The 14,478-nt window shown below is 42.2% G+C and overlaps 1 protein-coding gene across 2 annotated transcripts in view; it reads left to right on the forward strand.

Moving 5' to 3' along the window:
- The window catches only part of GALNT10 (polypeptide N-acetylgalactosaminyltransferase 10), a 688,264-nt gene extending 675,188 nt beyond the window's left edge, over positions 1–13,076 (forward strand). For both annotated transcript variants that reach the window (XM_078653659.1, XM_078653660.1), the window contains one exon: positions 10,114–13,076. In XM_078653659.1, the coding sequence (XP_078509785.1) occupies positions 10,114–10,281 (168 nt within the window). In that variant the 3' untranslated portion in view covers positions 10,282–13,076. The remainder of the gene's footprint in view (positions 1–10,113) is intronic.
- Positions 13,077–14,478: the final 1,402 nt, after the last annotated feature.

Here is a 14,478-nt window from a genome sequence, read left to right on the forward strand (position 1 = left end):
GCCTTTTCTTAGTTTGCAGGCAAAGACTGAAATGTAGCACACCCATAAAATATACCACAACTTCAATGTATTCCTGTTTTAAACCTCGGGTGCAACCCCGAGTAATGCATAATGTAGTGGAAAAGTGTGATCTAAGGTGCACTCTGGTCTCACCAAGACTGCATGCTCAAAGTGGTAGCTATCAATAGTGCTGTATGTACAGGATCTTTAGGGGCCACTCATCAGTGCACCACCTCCAGTGGAGCACCAACTCCGCATGAGCGCAGCACCATCTCAGCACTAGGGCAGTACCACCTCAACATCAGCACAGCATCATCTCGGCATCAGAGCAGCACACCAACACACAGCCCCACCTCAGCACCAGCAACTCAGCACCAACGCAGCTCCACTTCAGTATCAGCGTAGCACCACCTAAGCAGCAATTCAGCACCACATCCGCACCACTTCACCATCAGCACAGCACCACCTCTGCATCAGCACAGCAGCACCTCGGCATCAGCACAGTACCACTTCCGCATCAGCATGGCACCACCTCAGCATCAGCACAGCATCACCTCAGCACCACCAAGGCACTAGTGTAGCACCCCCATCTCAGCATCGCCTCAATTTCAGCTGAGCACCACCTCAGCATCAGCACAGCAGTATCTCCTCATCAGTGCACCACCACCAGTGTAGCACCAACTGAGCATCAAAGCCACACCAGCCCGCCCCCTCAGCAACAGCGCATCACCACCTCGGCAGCAGCGCAGCACCACTTCAGCATCAGTGCATCACCTCAGCACAGCACCAACTCAGCATCACTCAGCTTCACCTCCGCACCAGCACACCACCACACCACCATCAACCAGCACCACCTCAGTATCATTCATCATCACCTAAGCATCACCCGCGCACCAGCTCAGCACCACCTCAGTCTGCCCTCGGAAAGTGGCTTCTGTTGGTTCTCCCCTAGTGTTCTACTGCTGCACGTGTTGTAATTCAGGACCTATTTACCCTCCCGTAGTTTGTCCGTTATTTATGCCCCTCCCTCTCTCCAATAACAAAAAAATCTATAACAAACAAGCATTAGAATAGGCAGGAAGGAGTTGCCAGCATTGCAAGGCAAAAAATCTAAGACATTTTTTAAGTTACTTCTTATTTTAATAGGGTCGTTCAGTTGTACATAATGTCTTCTTTGTTAAATATAAGGTAACAAAAATGCTTATAACAGGCTTTTATTATCCATTGTCAACATGCTGCACAATTTCAAACTGGTCTTTACCCACACCCTCTCCTAATTCTCTTTCTACCGACATCTTTCCAGCCCTTGTTTCTCTCTTCCTTATCTCGCAGACTGCTTTTCCCTATTCCTCCCACCACTCTTCCCTTTGTTCGACACTCTCCCCTTCATCACTCAATATATTGATGTTCCTCCCTTCTTGACCCCCTCTCCCTGCTGTTTCCTTACATTTACACTCATGTCTACAGCAGGAAGTATGTGTGTGTCTGAAACAATTTATCCCAGTGTACATAGACAAGCCTGGACGTATGTGTTTCTGTGTGACGACGTGTGTTTGCACGCAAGTATATCTGAATATTTGTGTTGAGAACCCATCCGGTAGTGTTTGTCTACTGTGTTTGCATTCAGAGATGTGTGAATTTTCAGAGATGTGTAAGGATGTGTGTTAACCGATCTCTGTATGCATACAAAAATCCACCTGTATATGCTTTTGTGTTTGGGAAGAATATTCTTGTGGTGGTTTTATCTGCTTGCTTGTTTTTGTGCATGCATACACAGATGGAGTTGGGTGTTTTGATTTAAATGCAAGAATGTATCTTTGTTTTGTGTGGGTATCAGTCGCCATGCGCTTGTGTTACTGTGTGTATGTTTTTTTCCATTAAACAGCCAGAGTGGCTCGCCATACAACGGGAATTAGGCATATAAGGCAGTGTTAAATAGCATGGTGTTAAGCATAAAAAAAACTTTTACGTTACATTCTATTATCTGTATCTGTACTAATGTCTTTGCCTTGTATCAGCCAAGAATTATACTTTCTTAATTAACCTTATATTAAACCAATCCAAAAAAGAGAAGACGAGCATGGATATTTTTACTCGCCCCACTCCCACTCTTGTTCTGGCGTTACCATCATTTATAAACATGTTCTTGCAGCCTGCTCCATGGTCGTGCTTCCGCATCTTAATAGTGTGCATCTATTGGCTAAGTTCATCCTACACTGTATCTTGTTCTTGTTACAAATATGTTATGGTTTATTGTATGTTCGGGGTGCTATCCGCCAGTTCCAGGTCCGCTCCTTTTAGGGCTTCAAGCATTTGTATCCCATTCCAAAGATATCGGATTTTTCCGCAATCCCCTAGCTTCCTCCCGCCGCATCGCTGCGCTCTCGGCGCTACCCTAGCGGAGCATTTCACTATGCCAACTGTGCACAGTGGGGGGTTTCAGTGACTTCCATCGCATAGTGATGGCTCTTTTTGTTATTATTAGGGCGAGGTCTGTGAATCTATTCTGAACCTTTAGTTTTTTTCGAGCGTTTATAATAGCCTAGGATACAGTCCTCAGTTGTGTCGCCCAGATTTAGCTGCGTAACTGACACTATATGAAGTCTGACTGACTCCCAAAAATGTTGCAAGCGAGGACATGCCCAGATCATGTGAGCTACATAAGCTTCTTTCAGATGGCAGAGAGGGCATTTGTGTTGTGTTTGCAGGAACATCCGTTGTAGTCTATGCGGGGTAAGATAGGCTCTACGGAGTACCATAGTTTGTATAAATTTAAACTTAACATTTCTGGACACTTGTTTTGGGTATTCTAAAAGAACACCCCATTCCTTGTCTGAGTGCTCCCGCCCTTTGTCCCCGCCCATGTGTCACGTAGTTCTGTAAGGTCTATCGCGGCGTGCCCGTATCCCCACATATAGCCGTTTTATAAGCTGTCTCCCTCTGCCCATATAACATAGGGTCTTGACCAGATAGTGGTTTGGAAGTTCTTGTCTCTGTGGGGCCCAGTGTTTTTTGATGTATTGCAATAATGTGGCATGTATCAAGTATAAGTGGTGTGACTGTGTGTTTATGTGTATTGCATATGACGCTAGTTATGTTGTATCACCTACATTTGTGTAACCTACATTTGCCTTAGGTATGCCAGGTGAAGTTGTGACCTGTCTTGAATGCCCATTTCTCCAATGCTTTGGAATACTGTGCAGTGGCTGTGTCGGATGAGCTGAGTGTATTTTATCAGGTGTTTTTATCTGGGGCTGTGGCAAAAACTGAAAGCCATTAGTCGTCCATTGTGTGAGTTGCTCTCGGGGTTGCAGTCTGTATAGGAGGAATATGTATCGCTCAACGACCCCACAATTATTATTACCGCTTGATAAATACGGTCAATGCACTATGGGCATTGTTTACATTTAACAGAGTTGGAACCTCACTAGGAGTGAAGAAAACACCAGGCTTGCCATGTTAGAGCCTCCTGCTGGCTCTGCCTGCATAAGCACCTGACCTGTGGCCTATCAGCCACTGGGCCGCCAGGTCACTGTGATGGTCAACTCTCCCTACTTCTGATCAACTCTACATTTCCATGTCCTGGACAGCCGTTCAAGGCATGGCAGTCCAGGGCAGAGTAATCAAGCAATGAGTCAGTGCTTTGGAGACTTTTTTTTCTTCTAAGAAACTAACTCCTACTTTGGGAGCTTGTTCCTTGAAAACATTATTTACCGAATTGATGCAACAAACATTGCAGCTGCTCAGCAATGTTCAGTGCCTTCAGTGGCTCCACTGAAGGCACAGGGGTCTTCCACCATAGGAGCAGAGGCCAACCCCTCCGAGGGCTGTATGGGCGAATGAACTGCCCGCGTGGGTATAAATGTCACTTACATTTTCATGCATCATATTATGTTTCCATAATGAAAAATATCACCACAGATACATTTTACAGATATATATGATATACTTTTGGTAAACTGACATCTTGCTCTAACCTTAAACAACTAACTATTTAAGTCCCTCGATTTCCAAATTATAAATTTCTCTGCATCTTTTGTGTAAACCTGGTTGTTATTTAACATTCCCGTTAGTGTAGTGTGAACTGAGATACAGTGGCGAGTCAACCACTTCGTTTTGTCTTATATTTGTTACTTTAAAAAAGTTTTCTTTTTTTGTCATAAATAAGGCAGTGTAATGTGTGTGCAGTTGTGTTAGTAAAAATGATGCTTGCAAACTATGACACAGTATTCCTTTTCCATGGTGCTTCACCCCTTCCTGTCATGTTACTTTGCCCTTCACCTACCAAATTGCTTCACCACCACTCCATCCCTAGCCCACTCCTGCAAGCCCATTCATCTGTTTATTGTTTTTTTTAAAGCCTGTCCCCTTTTGTAGACATGCACACGTGTGTTGAATACATATGCTTGCTTACAAAATGAAGCAGAGGCCATTTCATAACTTTTTTTGGTAGGGAGTTTTGTTTTAAGCCATACTGCACAGCAGCAAAGGCATTGACCAAGCCAAAAGGACATATAGGCGAGACGGTTGTAATTTGCTTTGCCTTTAAAGAATGCCAGCTCGAGCCTGGAATGTCATTGTCTCCATGAAGATGTCAGAGACCAATTATTCCATGGCTGGCTGGAGAGCTGGATAGTCATTGGTTCAGGTACGAATAAAGGATATTTGGAAACCTACACTGAATCTGCAATTTAATACTGGCGACGAACGACAAACACCTTATGGGGACAGGCATTGCGAGCCACTGATTCCCCTATTGATGAAGAATCGGACCCATGAAGTTATATCTTTGCCATTTTACAATATTCTGTTTTCTAAATCGGGAATCTAATTAGGAGTTGTTTATGGACAACGAGACGAGGCACACTGAAGTACTGGAATTGTGTGCCTTTCTTTTATGAGTATAGTGTTAAAATTGCTATTGGCATAGTCAACGGTCAATTTAAACACTGCACGAGCCTCATCTCGCGCTTGCTGAAATTACGCCGCATTCTGCTCTCACCTCAGCGGCTACTCTGTTCTCTGCCTTCCGGCATCACGCTTACGTTCGACGTATCACACATGCGTCGTAACGTCATACGACGTGCTGCCATCTTGGAACAAGTCCTTTCCTGAAACTACTGGACAACATCGAGCCACAACTAGACCTTTTACAAAAACTGCATCTTTTATTACAGCATATCTGGATGGAATGGTGAGATATATGGTGAGGTTATACTGTAAAGGCAGAAACTGTCATTCAGGTACATTATTGTCCTTCTCAGCATACTGTGGCACATTTAGTTTTCTCTGTATACATTTTCCCCTGTAACCATGGCTACCAACACCAGCATGTCGCAACTTCCTGCTTTTCTGTCAGAAAAGGGTGAACCAGTTCTTGACTGGTATATAGTGGCAATTGGAGAAAAAGTTTCTGCCTTCAGGAAGCAAGCCATTACACAATCTTAAGTGTTGAAGGGAGGAACATCTATGATAGTATGGATGTGATACCAGTTGGTGGCGGTGACGGGGAACCATCAGATGTGTATGAGATGTCAATGACCATGTTGGAACGTTACTTTAGACCCCGCATTAATGTGGTGTTAGAACGCCACAGATTGTTTTTTACAAGAGTGCAGGGGCCTGCTGAAAGAGTGGGCAGTTATGTGGCATTGTTAAAGACCCTTGCACGCGCGTGCAAATTTGGAGTTATCTGATTCTGTGGCAAGAGATCAGCTGGTGAGATGCACCAATAGCACCACGGTGCAAGAAAAACTATTGTCAAAGAATCCATCGTTAACAGAGGCTATAGCCATCGTTGAGGGGGTCGAAAATACATCTACTTGTGTAAAGGAAATGAAGAAGAATTTTGAGGACAAGGAGGCGCAAGGTGATATTCATGCTTTGACAGATATTAACACTCGTCAAATTTTCACTGACAACATCGCTAAAGTTTCCTCTAATGTTAAGGGAAAAGGTACTGAACGAGACATACAATCGCGTGGTTCTGACCGTGATGCACGATCACGTCCTGAACGTGATGTGCAGTCACAGGGTTCTGAACATGACTTTCATGAGAGGGGCGCTAATTATTCTCAAAAGATTTAAGTGCTATAGATGTGGTAGTTTTTCACATTTATCTAACAGTCCAAACTGTTATGCCAGAGGGTCGTGTGTGCAAGAAATGTGGTATAAAGGGGCATTATGCCCGCGTGTGTAGATCCTCTGGGAGGAACCGGGTGTCTGAGAACGCACCTGAGGCAGTAAGTACCATTATTTTTAATGTGAATGAGAAGGATGGGGAGTTTGACTCAGGGAAGGTAGTGATGCCTGAATGTGATGTTGAAGTAGATGGAAGGACATTTGTTGTGTTGGCTGATTCGGGTTTACCTTTTACCACGATTATCAACAAACAGTGGGATGAAAGTGTTGGAGTGGGTAATATAGAACTGCTTCCCCCTGATATTAACCCAGTCAGTTATGGAGGGTCACGCATCAATGTATGTTCTGGGGTATGTGGTGGCTAAGATAGAGTTCAAAGGCAGGCATACTGCAGGGCTCGAAAAATCATAAAAAATGCACTAGACGTGCAGATCTAGTAACCTACAAAATCTCCTCGACCTAAGTGAAATGCACTTGACCTCTGACTCTGAAAGCAGAGCAAATGTGACAAGTTAACAAGATTTAAAAGCATTTTTATTGCTCATTTACTTTTTGAGCAAAAAAGATGACTTTAAATCTTGCTATCTTGTCACATTTCCTCTGCTTTCAGAGGCAGAGGTCAAATGTCAGTTTGTTTTCCTACTTGCCAGAAAGGGCGAGTTGAGTAGGACCTAAAAATAACTCGTCCAGAATTAATCTGACTCGCAAATGAGAGCGGTCGAGCCCTGGGAAAAGTATATGTAGCAGAAAGGGATGACAACCTGTTGGAGTGGAGGCATCAGTGTGATTTGGGTATCATCTTGAACCCTAGTGCCAGCAATTCTAAGGACCAAGTTACGTTGATTGATCATATGGGAGGTGGTGAGAAATACTTTGAAGAGTTTCATGAGGTATTTGGAGATAGTTTTGGATGTCTCAAGGGTTTTGAACACCTCATTATCTTGAAGAAGGGAGCCAAGCCTTGTGTACATAAGGTGCGCAGGGTGCTGGATATAATGATAGAACCTTTGAAAAGGGAGCTCCAAAGACTGTTGGATTTGGGTGTCATTGAGGTTTCAAAGTGGTTTGCACCAGTGGTTTTGGCGCCCAAGGATGGTGGTGCCAGTGTTAGGATGTGTGTGGACTTGCGAGGGTTGAATGAGTGAATTTGGGTGGACCGTCAGCCTCTTTCGAACATCTCTGAATCCATCAGTATGTTGAAGGGTGCTAAAGTTTTCAGTGTTGTACACCTTTCATCTGCGTACCACCAGCTAGTGCTGCAAAGTGATTCCAGGCACCTGAGTTCCTTTGTAACTCCCTTTGAAACCTACCGCTTTTTGAGAATGCCCTTTGGACTGGCTAATGCCTGTTTTCAAAGGGTTATGAAGATGGTCCTAGGTGATTTGGCAAATGTCCTGTTCTTTCAGGATGATATTCTGGTCTATTGAAGGAACAATGTGGCGCATGGTGCTGTACTAAGGCGTGTGTTTCAGAGGTTGAGGGAGAAAGGTCTCACAGTGAAAAACTATAAGTTTAGTATTGGTGTGATGTCTGTTACTTATCTTGGCAGTATCTGGAGAGGGTATACAGCCTAAACTGGAGCTTGTGGAGAGCATATTGAAGGCATCTACACCTGAGGATAAGGAGCAAGTCAGGTCTTTTCTGGATCTTGCAGAGTTTTACTCCAATTTGATCATGGGATGTGCAAGTGGGGCTGAGCCCATCAGACTACTGCTGAAGAAGGGAGTGCATTTTGATTGGTCCCAGGAGTGTGAGCGAGCTTTTGCTACAATCAAATCTGAGATTGGGAAAATGCCAATGTTGGGACATTTTGATGTCAAACTTAAAACGATTCTGACCACGTATCCTAGTCTCAAGGGATTGGGTGCAGTACTCTCTCAGGTAGTTGGTGGAGAAGAGAGAGTAGTCATTTTTGCATCTAGAGCACTTAGAGATGCTGAAGTGCCCGGGCGGTGAGACATTTTACATTTTATTTGTGGGGTATTCCATTCTTAGTCAGGTCTAATCACCGACCGTTGGTGCAAGTCTTTTCTTGTCGTCATCATAGTGATCACGTGACTCCCAAAATCAAACGTTGGAGCGAAGGACTCCCAAGAATACAATTTTCGTGTTCAATACATTCCAGGTTTGGCCAACACGTCTGCAGACTGTTTGTCACAGCTACGTTTGGAGTATGAGCAGGGTGATGAAGAGGCTCAGTGTGAATTGGGTTGCTGAACCAACTTTGTCAAAAGAAGAGTGGTCGAAGAATGTTGATGAGGACAAAGTGTTTCCCTCTCTCACGCTCATTATCACCATAAGATGGCCTAACAAGACACTTGATCAAGATGTGAAGCCCTTTTCGTCAGTAAGGGATGATTTTTTGTTGATTTTTTGTCAGGGAATTCTCATGAGGGGGGGTTAACGTGGTTCCAGCATCTGATTTAAGAGGCAGAATTGTGAATCTTGCTATGAGGGACATCTTGGCAGGAGTCTCACAAAAGCTCAGGTAAGAAAGAGATATTGGTGGTCTGGTATGGACCATATGATTTAAGGGGTGGTCAAGGATTGTCAGCTGAGTGCAACCAATGATAAATCCAATGTTGCCAATCATGCTCCTTTGTCTCCAGTTCATGTTCCGGAGATGGTATGTCCAAGTTGGGTTTAGACATAATTGGATAATTGGTCTGTTTGAGCTAATGACTTCATATGAAAGGTTTGTACTCCTTCTGTGTACTAAACCTCTGAGTGGGTATGGACTAAATTTGTGAGTGTAGTCAATACTATAACTGAGTTTTTGAAGGATGTTTTTGGGAGTGAGGATGTGCCAAAATATTTGGTCATTGATAACATAGTGCAATTTGCGTTCCAGTAGATGCATGTTTTTCTCAAAGATTTTGGGACTGTCCATCAGAAGACAGCCCTGTATGCACCACAAACCAATGGCCTAACGGAAAGAAGGAACTGGGTGGTTAAAAGTTGTGCACAGAGGGCACTAGAATCTAGACTGTCTTTTGAGAGTGTTTTGAGAGAAACGTGGTGGGCTTATCGAACTTCCCCCAATGTTGTCACGCAGAGGTCTCCCTTTGAGGGGGAGGATGGCTAATTCTAAGTTAAATCCTGTGTGGTCACCCATGAGTAACAAAAGTGGCATTTCTGACGAATCAAGGAGGACCAGGCTTCTAGATTATCAACAAAAGTATAAATTGAGGTATGATGCTAAAATGTCTGTTAAAGGGAAGACATGGAATGTTGGGGGATCAAGTTCTTGTGAAGGTGAGACATAGCTGTAAGGGAAATTCTGGCTTCATGGGTCCCTACACCATCACAGCCATCAAGAAAAATGTTGTGACAGTCAACACAGGTAGTACTTGGAGTATTTCAGGACTTGTTAAATGTGCCAATGTTACTGGGTTTCCTGGTGCCAATGTTCCTGGAAGCACTGGTTGCTGGGATGATGGTTTGTGCAGATCCTCCTCAAATAGATGTAAAAGAGTACCTGCCAAGTTTAAAGATTATGTTCTTCTCGAAGTCATATGGTTGTGTTCATAGATTCTCCTTATGCTAAGTTTCCTTTCATTCCTTTTTGTGTTGTTTTCCTTACTCCTTCATTTTGTTGTAAAGGGGATGTGTTGTAATTTGCTTTGCCTTTAAAGAATGCCAGCTCGAGCCTGGAATTTCATGGTCTTCAGGGGATGTCCGAGACCAGTCATTCCATGGCTGGCGGGGGAGCTGGATAGTCCATGGTTCTGGTTGGAATAAAGGTTCTTTGGAAACCTAAACTGACTCTACTTTGCTAATGCTCGTTATATTTTTAGACACTACAATGTCCTTTGTGAAATCGCACCATCTTAAGTGAATAAACTAAACTGATGTACATTGTTCGAAAGACAGTCGTAGCACCGTTGTATTTGCACTTTATTTTTCAGTGTGTAACTGTTTTAACAATATAATCGTTTCAGCTGTCTACCTTTTCTATATTTCTCCTTACAGGACAAAACACTATACCACCCTATCAGCGGCAGCTGCATGGACTGCAGCCCTTCTGAACGCAAGGTTTTCATGAACATCTGCAACCCTTCAGCATTAAGTCAGCAATGGATATTTGAATACACAAACCACACAATTTTACAGAACCTTAACAGGAACAAGGACTTGTAGTGACCTAAAATAGACATATAAATTTATATTTACAACTATATTTTTATTGGGCGGAGGATACCACAAAATGAAGAAATTAGTTTTTAAATTAATATGTTGTGGCGGGGTGAAATTAGAGCTTTGTGTGTGAAGACCAGTTTGAACTCTTATTCCAAGAATGCTGCGTCCACTAACTCCAGACAATTTGCATTTTTTACTTCACTGAAATGCCAGAGTGCCTCATGAGCATATTAGGGCAGTGGGCTTCACTCTCCGATTGTGGCATCATCCTAGCACATTGATGACCTCCGGAATGTGAAGAGCTGAACTGATAGCACATTCTCCTCAAGCAGGAAGCGAATGACAAAGTGCCTCGGACCCATGTATAAACATCCAAGCACTGCACAGAATGCATCTCCTTGTAAGAAAGCAAACGCCGTTTGCTACTGTGGCACATGTCACTCGCCGTTTGTGTCTAAGTACAGAGACTTTGAGGAGATTCGTTTCATCCACTTATGGGCATTTTGCTACTAAATGTTGTCAGAGTTTGTTTTCAGACAATAGAAATTAACTTATTTTTCCTGCTATTGGAAGCAAGGTGTTGGTGAACGTTGGTACCTAGTAGTTCGTTTGTCAAAGGAGAGGACAGTTCGTTTCGATAATCTCGTATACTCTCTATTTCACCTACTTCGGTATTCGTATGGAGGGCCTAATTACTTTGGAAAGTGAGGTTTAACTCTAAAACAACGAAGGATATGTGACAAGTAACCTTAGGATGCTTTATGTAATGCTACACTCCCTAATTAGGTTATTTACTGGGGCCTAGCTCTTTCAGGTGCCTAAGACTTGCTCAATTCTAACCATTCTGCACGAGTTTCTGTTTGATTTGAATGTGATGTTTTTATACAGGTTGATCGATTGAGACGCTAAGAGTCTTCAGAGTTACATTGATGAGAGGTCAAGTGACCTCTAAACACTCTTAAGAAAGGTTGAGCAGATTTGACCAGCAGCTCATGACAACTCAGGTCATTTGTGTTTGGTAATCTCAGTAGGCTCAATTGGGGATTTTTTCCAAAAACAAAGTGGAGTACCTGGAAGGAAATTATTAAGAGCCTTAATTGCTAAAGATCCCAGTTTAACTTATGCGTAAATCACCCATTTCTGTATGTTTTTGAAAAAGTTTGACTTCGTTTTTTCTTGAAGATGTAATTAGTTTACTCATAAGTACAGTTTATACCGCTTGTGAGACTGTTTAAACACCTTGTGCCTGACAATATTTCCTGAATACATCATCTCATTTATCATTCAACTCATTTTCAACTTGTTGAACTTATCTCAACTTTTGAAGAATAGACAAGTTATCAGGCTCACTTCATTATATATGCACAAAAGAGATGGGTTTAGGAAAAAGTGTCATTCCAGTTTAGTCATAAAACAAGAAATGCCAGAATGTGTACCCTTACCTAGTGCCTTGTTCGTCCAGAGGTAAATGAACTGTATTAAGTATGTTGCCCAATTGTGTCCTGGCTGTCTCCAACTCTCCTCGGCAAAATGCTGGAATCCATATCTTGTGTCTGCCAAGTAGAGCTGCTGGGTGTGTTCTGACATTAATTGTCTTGTTCATTTTTTCAACTTTGAACTTTATCTGTGATCTACATAAACGCTGAAAAAAGCCTTCTAGTTTTCATTGGTATCCGATCAATCAAAAGCAGAGAGGATTATAGAAACCAGATATGGCAGCTGTGGACATGAGGAGGGGCCTATGGATAGGTCAAGTGGAGGTACCACTTTCCAATCTTGTGCCGCTGTGCTGTTGCACAAAGGAATTTGGGAAAAGCAACCTGCAAGGTGTTTCGAAAGATGCTACCTCTACCAAATTGTTAAAGCTACTACATGTTTTCGTATTGCAACTTTCAAGATTTCATAGGAACGTGTCTGAAACATAAATAGATGTCTTCTTGAAAGGTTGCAAACACAAGTATGCATTAGGCTAAGAAATGCCATCCATTGACGATCATCTACTGTATTGTTTGTTGTGAAATAAAATTAAAACTGCAGTTACATTCCAGACACACAAAAATAGAAAGATGGGCATTAAAGGTATAAATAACTATTTTACCACAAAACCAAATAATGTGAAATAAAGTTGCAGGACTGACCCCTCAAACAGAACTCAAGGCGCTACCTGTATTAGGCATTTTTGTCCATTTTACAGATTGCATCTGGCATTGCTCTGGTGATACAGCATATCTAACATGACCATAGAGTCCCATTACTAGATAAGGCTTGTCTTCTAAAGTCCGGTGAGACCCTTGGATTCAGGCTAATATGGATTTGATAGTTTATAAGAGGAGACAGTGCATTCTTCTCTGTACATACCTCATCATTTTGCTGTTTTGGCACTGCATATATCTCCAGCACTAATTTCAAAGGCAGTCCAGGTTAGTTGAAGCTGTAAAGATTAATATAGCAAACTTTTATAATTCGTGTCTCGTGAAAATGGCTTCCTAAAAGTAGGCCAACAATTCAGTTGAACGTCAGTTTGTCGTTTGTCCTGTATCCTTTCTTACAAATATGATTTTGCCCTGCGTGGAGCCTTGCGCACTAAACACGGAACAGTAATCGTGAAGATTTTGAAAGGAGTGGTAACCAGAGGAACGTGTTTGTAGAAAGTGAAGGGCATCAGTAGCACTTTAATCTTAGAACCTTTGATACAACAGATGATTATTCTATAATGATGTATGAGGATTTTTTTTAAAAGTTGAACGTGGTCTCTTTTTATAAGGTATTTAAAATAAATTGCTAAATGTTTTAAACATGTGTAAATTAACTTTATTGGGGGTGGGGAGCAACGATTTGGCGCTGGTCACTTTCTGTTCCTGGATCTAGCCCCTCTGCCGCAGTTTTACACATGTACTACTTAACTATACATATATTGGGACCGATTTGTTGTACTTGAAACCAAATTAGAAATGTTATCACTTGAAATGGCTGTGATGGTTGGCATTGGGACACAGAGTTAAACGGTAGGCTGGATGGCACAGGGATAGAATATGGTGGTGCAATAACAAAGGTCCTTTGCTAGGAGATGAAAACTACTTGAGCAATAGCAGTATATGTCTACAAGTGGGGAAACAGTAGGATAGACGGGTGAAGAAAACAAATCCAGTTGACAGCAGTTAGAGCTGTATACTCGGGCCATGTGAATGGTAAGCAACCTCTGAAGTGTCTTGCGAGTGTTGGTTGCACATGGCTGGGTCTAAACTGGGGTGGCACGGTAAGCAAAAAACCAATGCATTTAACCCAAATCTCTTGACTGGGGGTGAATGATTGATTTGTTCTGCATTTCGTCCATCATTTGTGTCTCTTTCACTATAATTAAAAGCAAGGTCTAGATACAAGTTAGAAGTCTAATGAAATGTACAATGGGCAAAAAGGCTACACTGGCATTAAGAGTAAGCTGAGAAAATCATGAACAAAGTAAAGAGCGAGAATGTGCACAAGCAAACACAATATATCTGCAAGGAATCTAGACACATTCTCCTTAGTAATTCCATCTAACCAACAGCAAAATGACTCCATCTAAAAACCAAAAAAATAATTGCTCATGCTATAAATCATAAAAAAGACCTGATGGAACTGAATAATCTCATTCAAAAAATCTGCTTCAAAGTCACCTAAGAAATCACCATCACAGAGGGCCAGATGTATGAACACATTTTCCCATAGACACAGAATGGGTAAAACTGCTTGATACATCTGGCCCAGAATCCTTGATTGAAAGCGAATTGAATTGCATGCCATGCAACTACAAAAAGCATATTATGCAGCATTAACCGTATTATAGATTTACATATTTGCTCATATACCACTAGCTAGTGATACTGGATTATTTTTAAGCCAAACCTTTGCCTTTGAAATGGGTGTGTTTGAAAACAGACCTCTGACGAACAGGCTTGAAAAACATTGTTGTGGAACGTGCCTTTAGATTAGATCATATGATGATGTAGGCATATATGTATGTATTGTATTAGTATTGCATTACCTATTTGCCTACCTTCCACGTCCTGGGGAGGATGAGTGCGTCACATGTTAATCTATAACATGGTCATGCCACAAGACCACTGTTACAGATAAGCCACTTTCGGCATCATGGGATCCTGATTGATAGTCCTGTGGGGACCTTAAATCATTTTAAATCTACTTATAAAGGCATTT

The sequence above is a fragment of the Lissotriton helveticus genome, chromosome 7 (assembly GCF_964261635.1).
Source record: "Lissotriton helveticus chromosome 7, aLisHel1.1, whole genome shotgun sequence".
Taxonomy (NCBI): domain Eukaryota; kingdom Metazoa; phylum Chordata; class Amphibia; order Caudata; family Salamandridae; genus Lissotriton; species Lissotriton helveticus.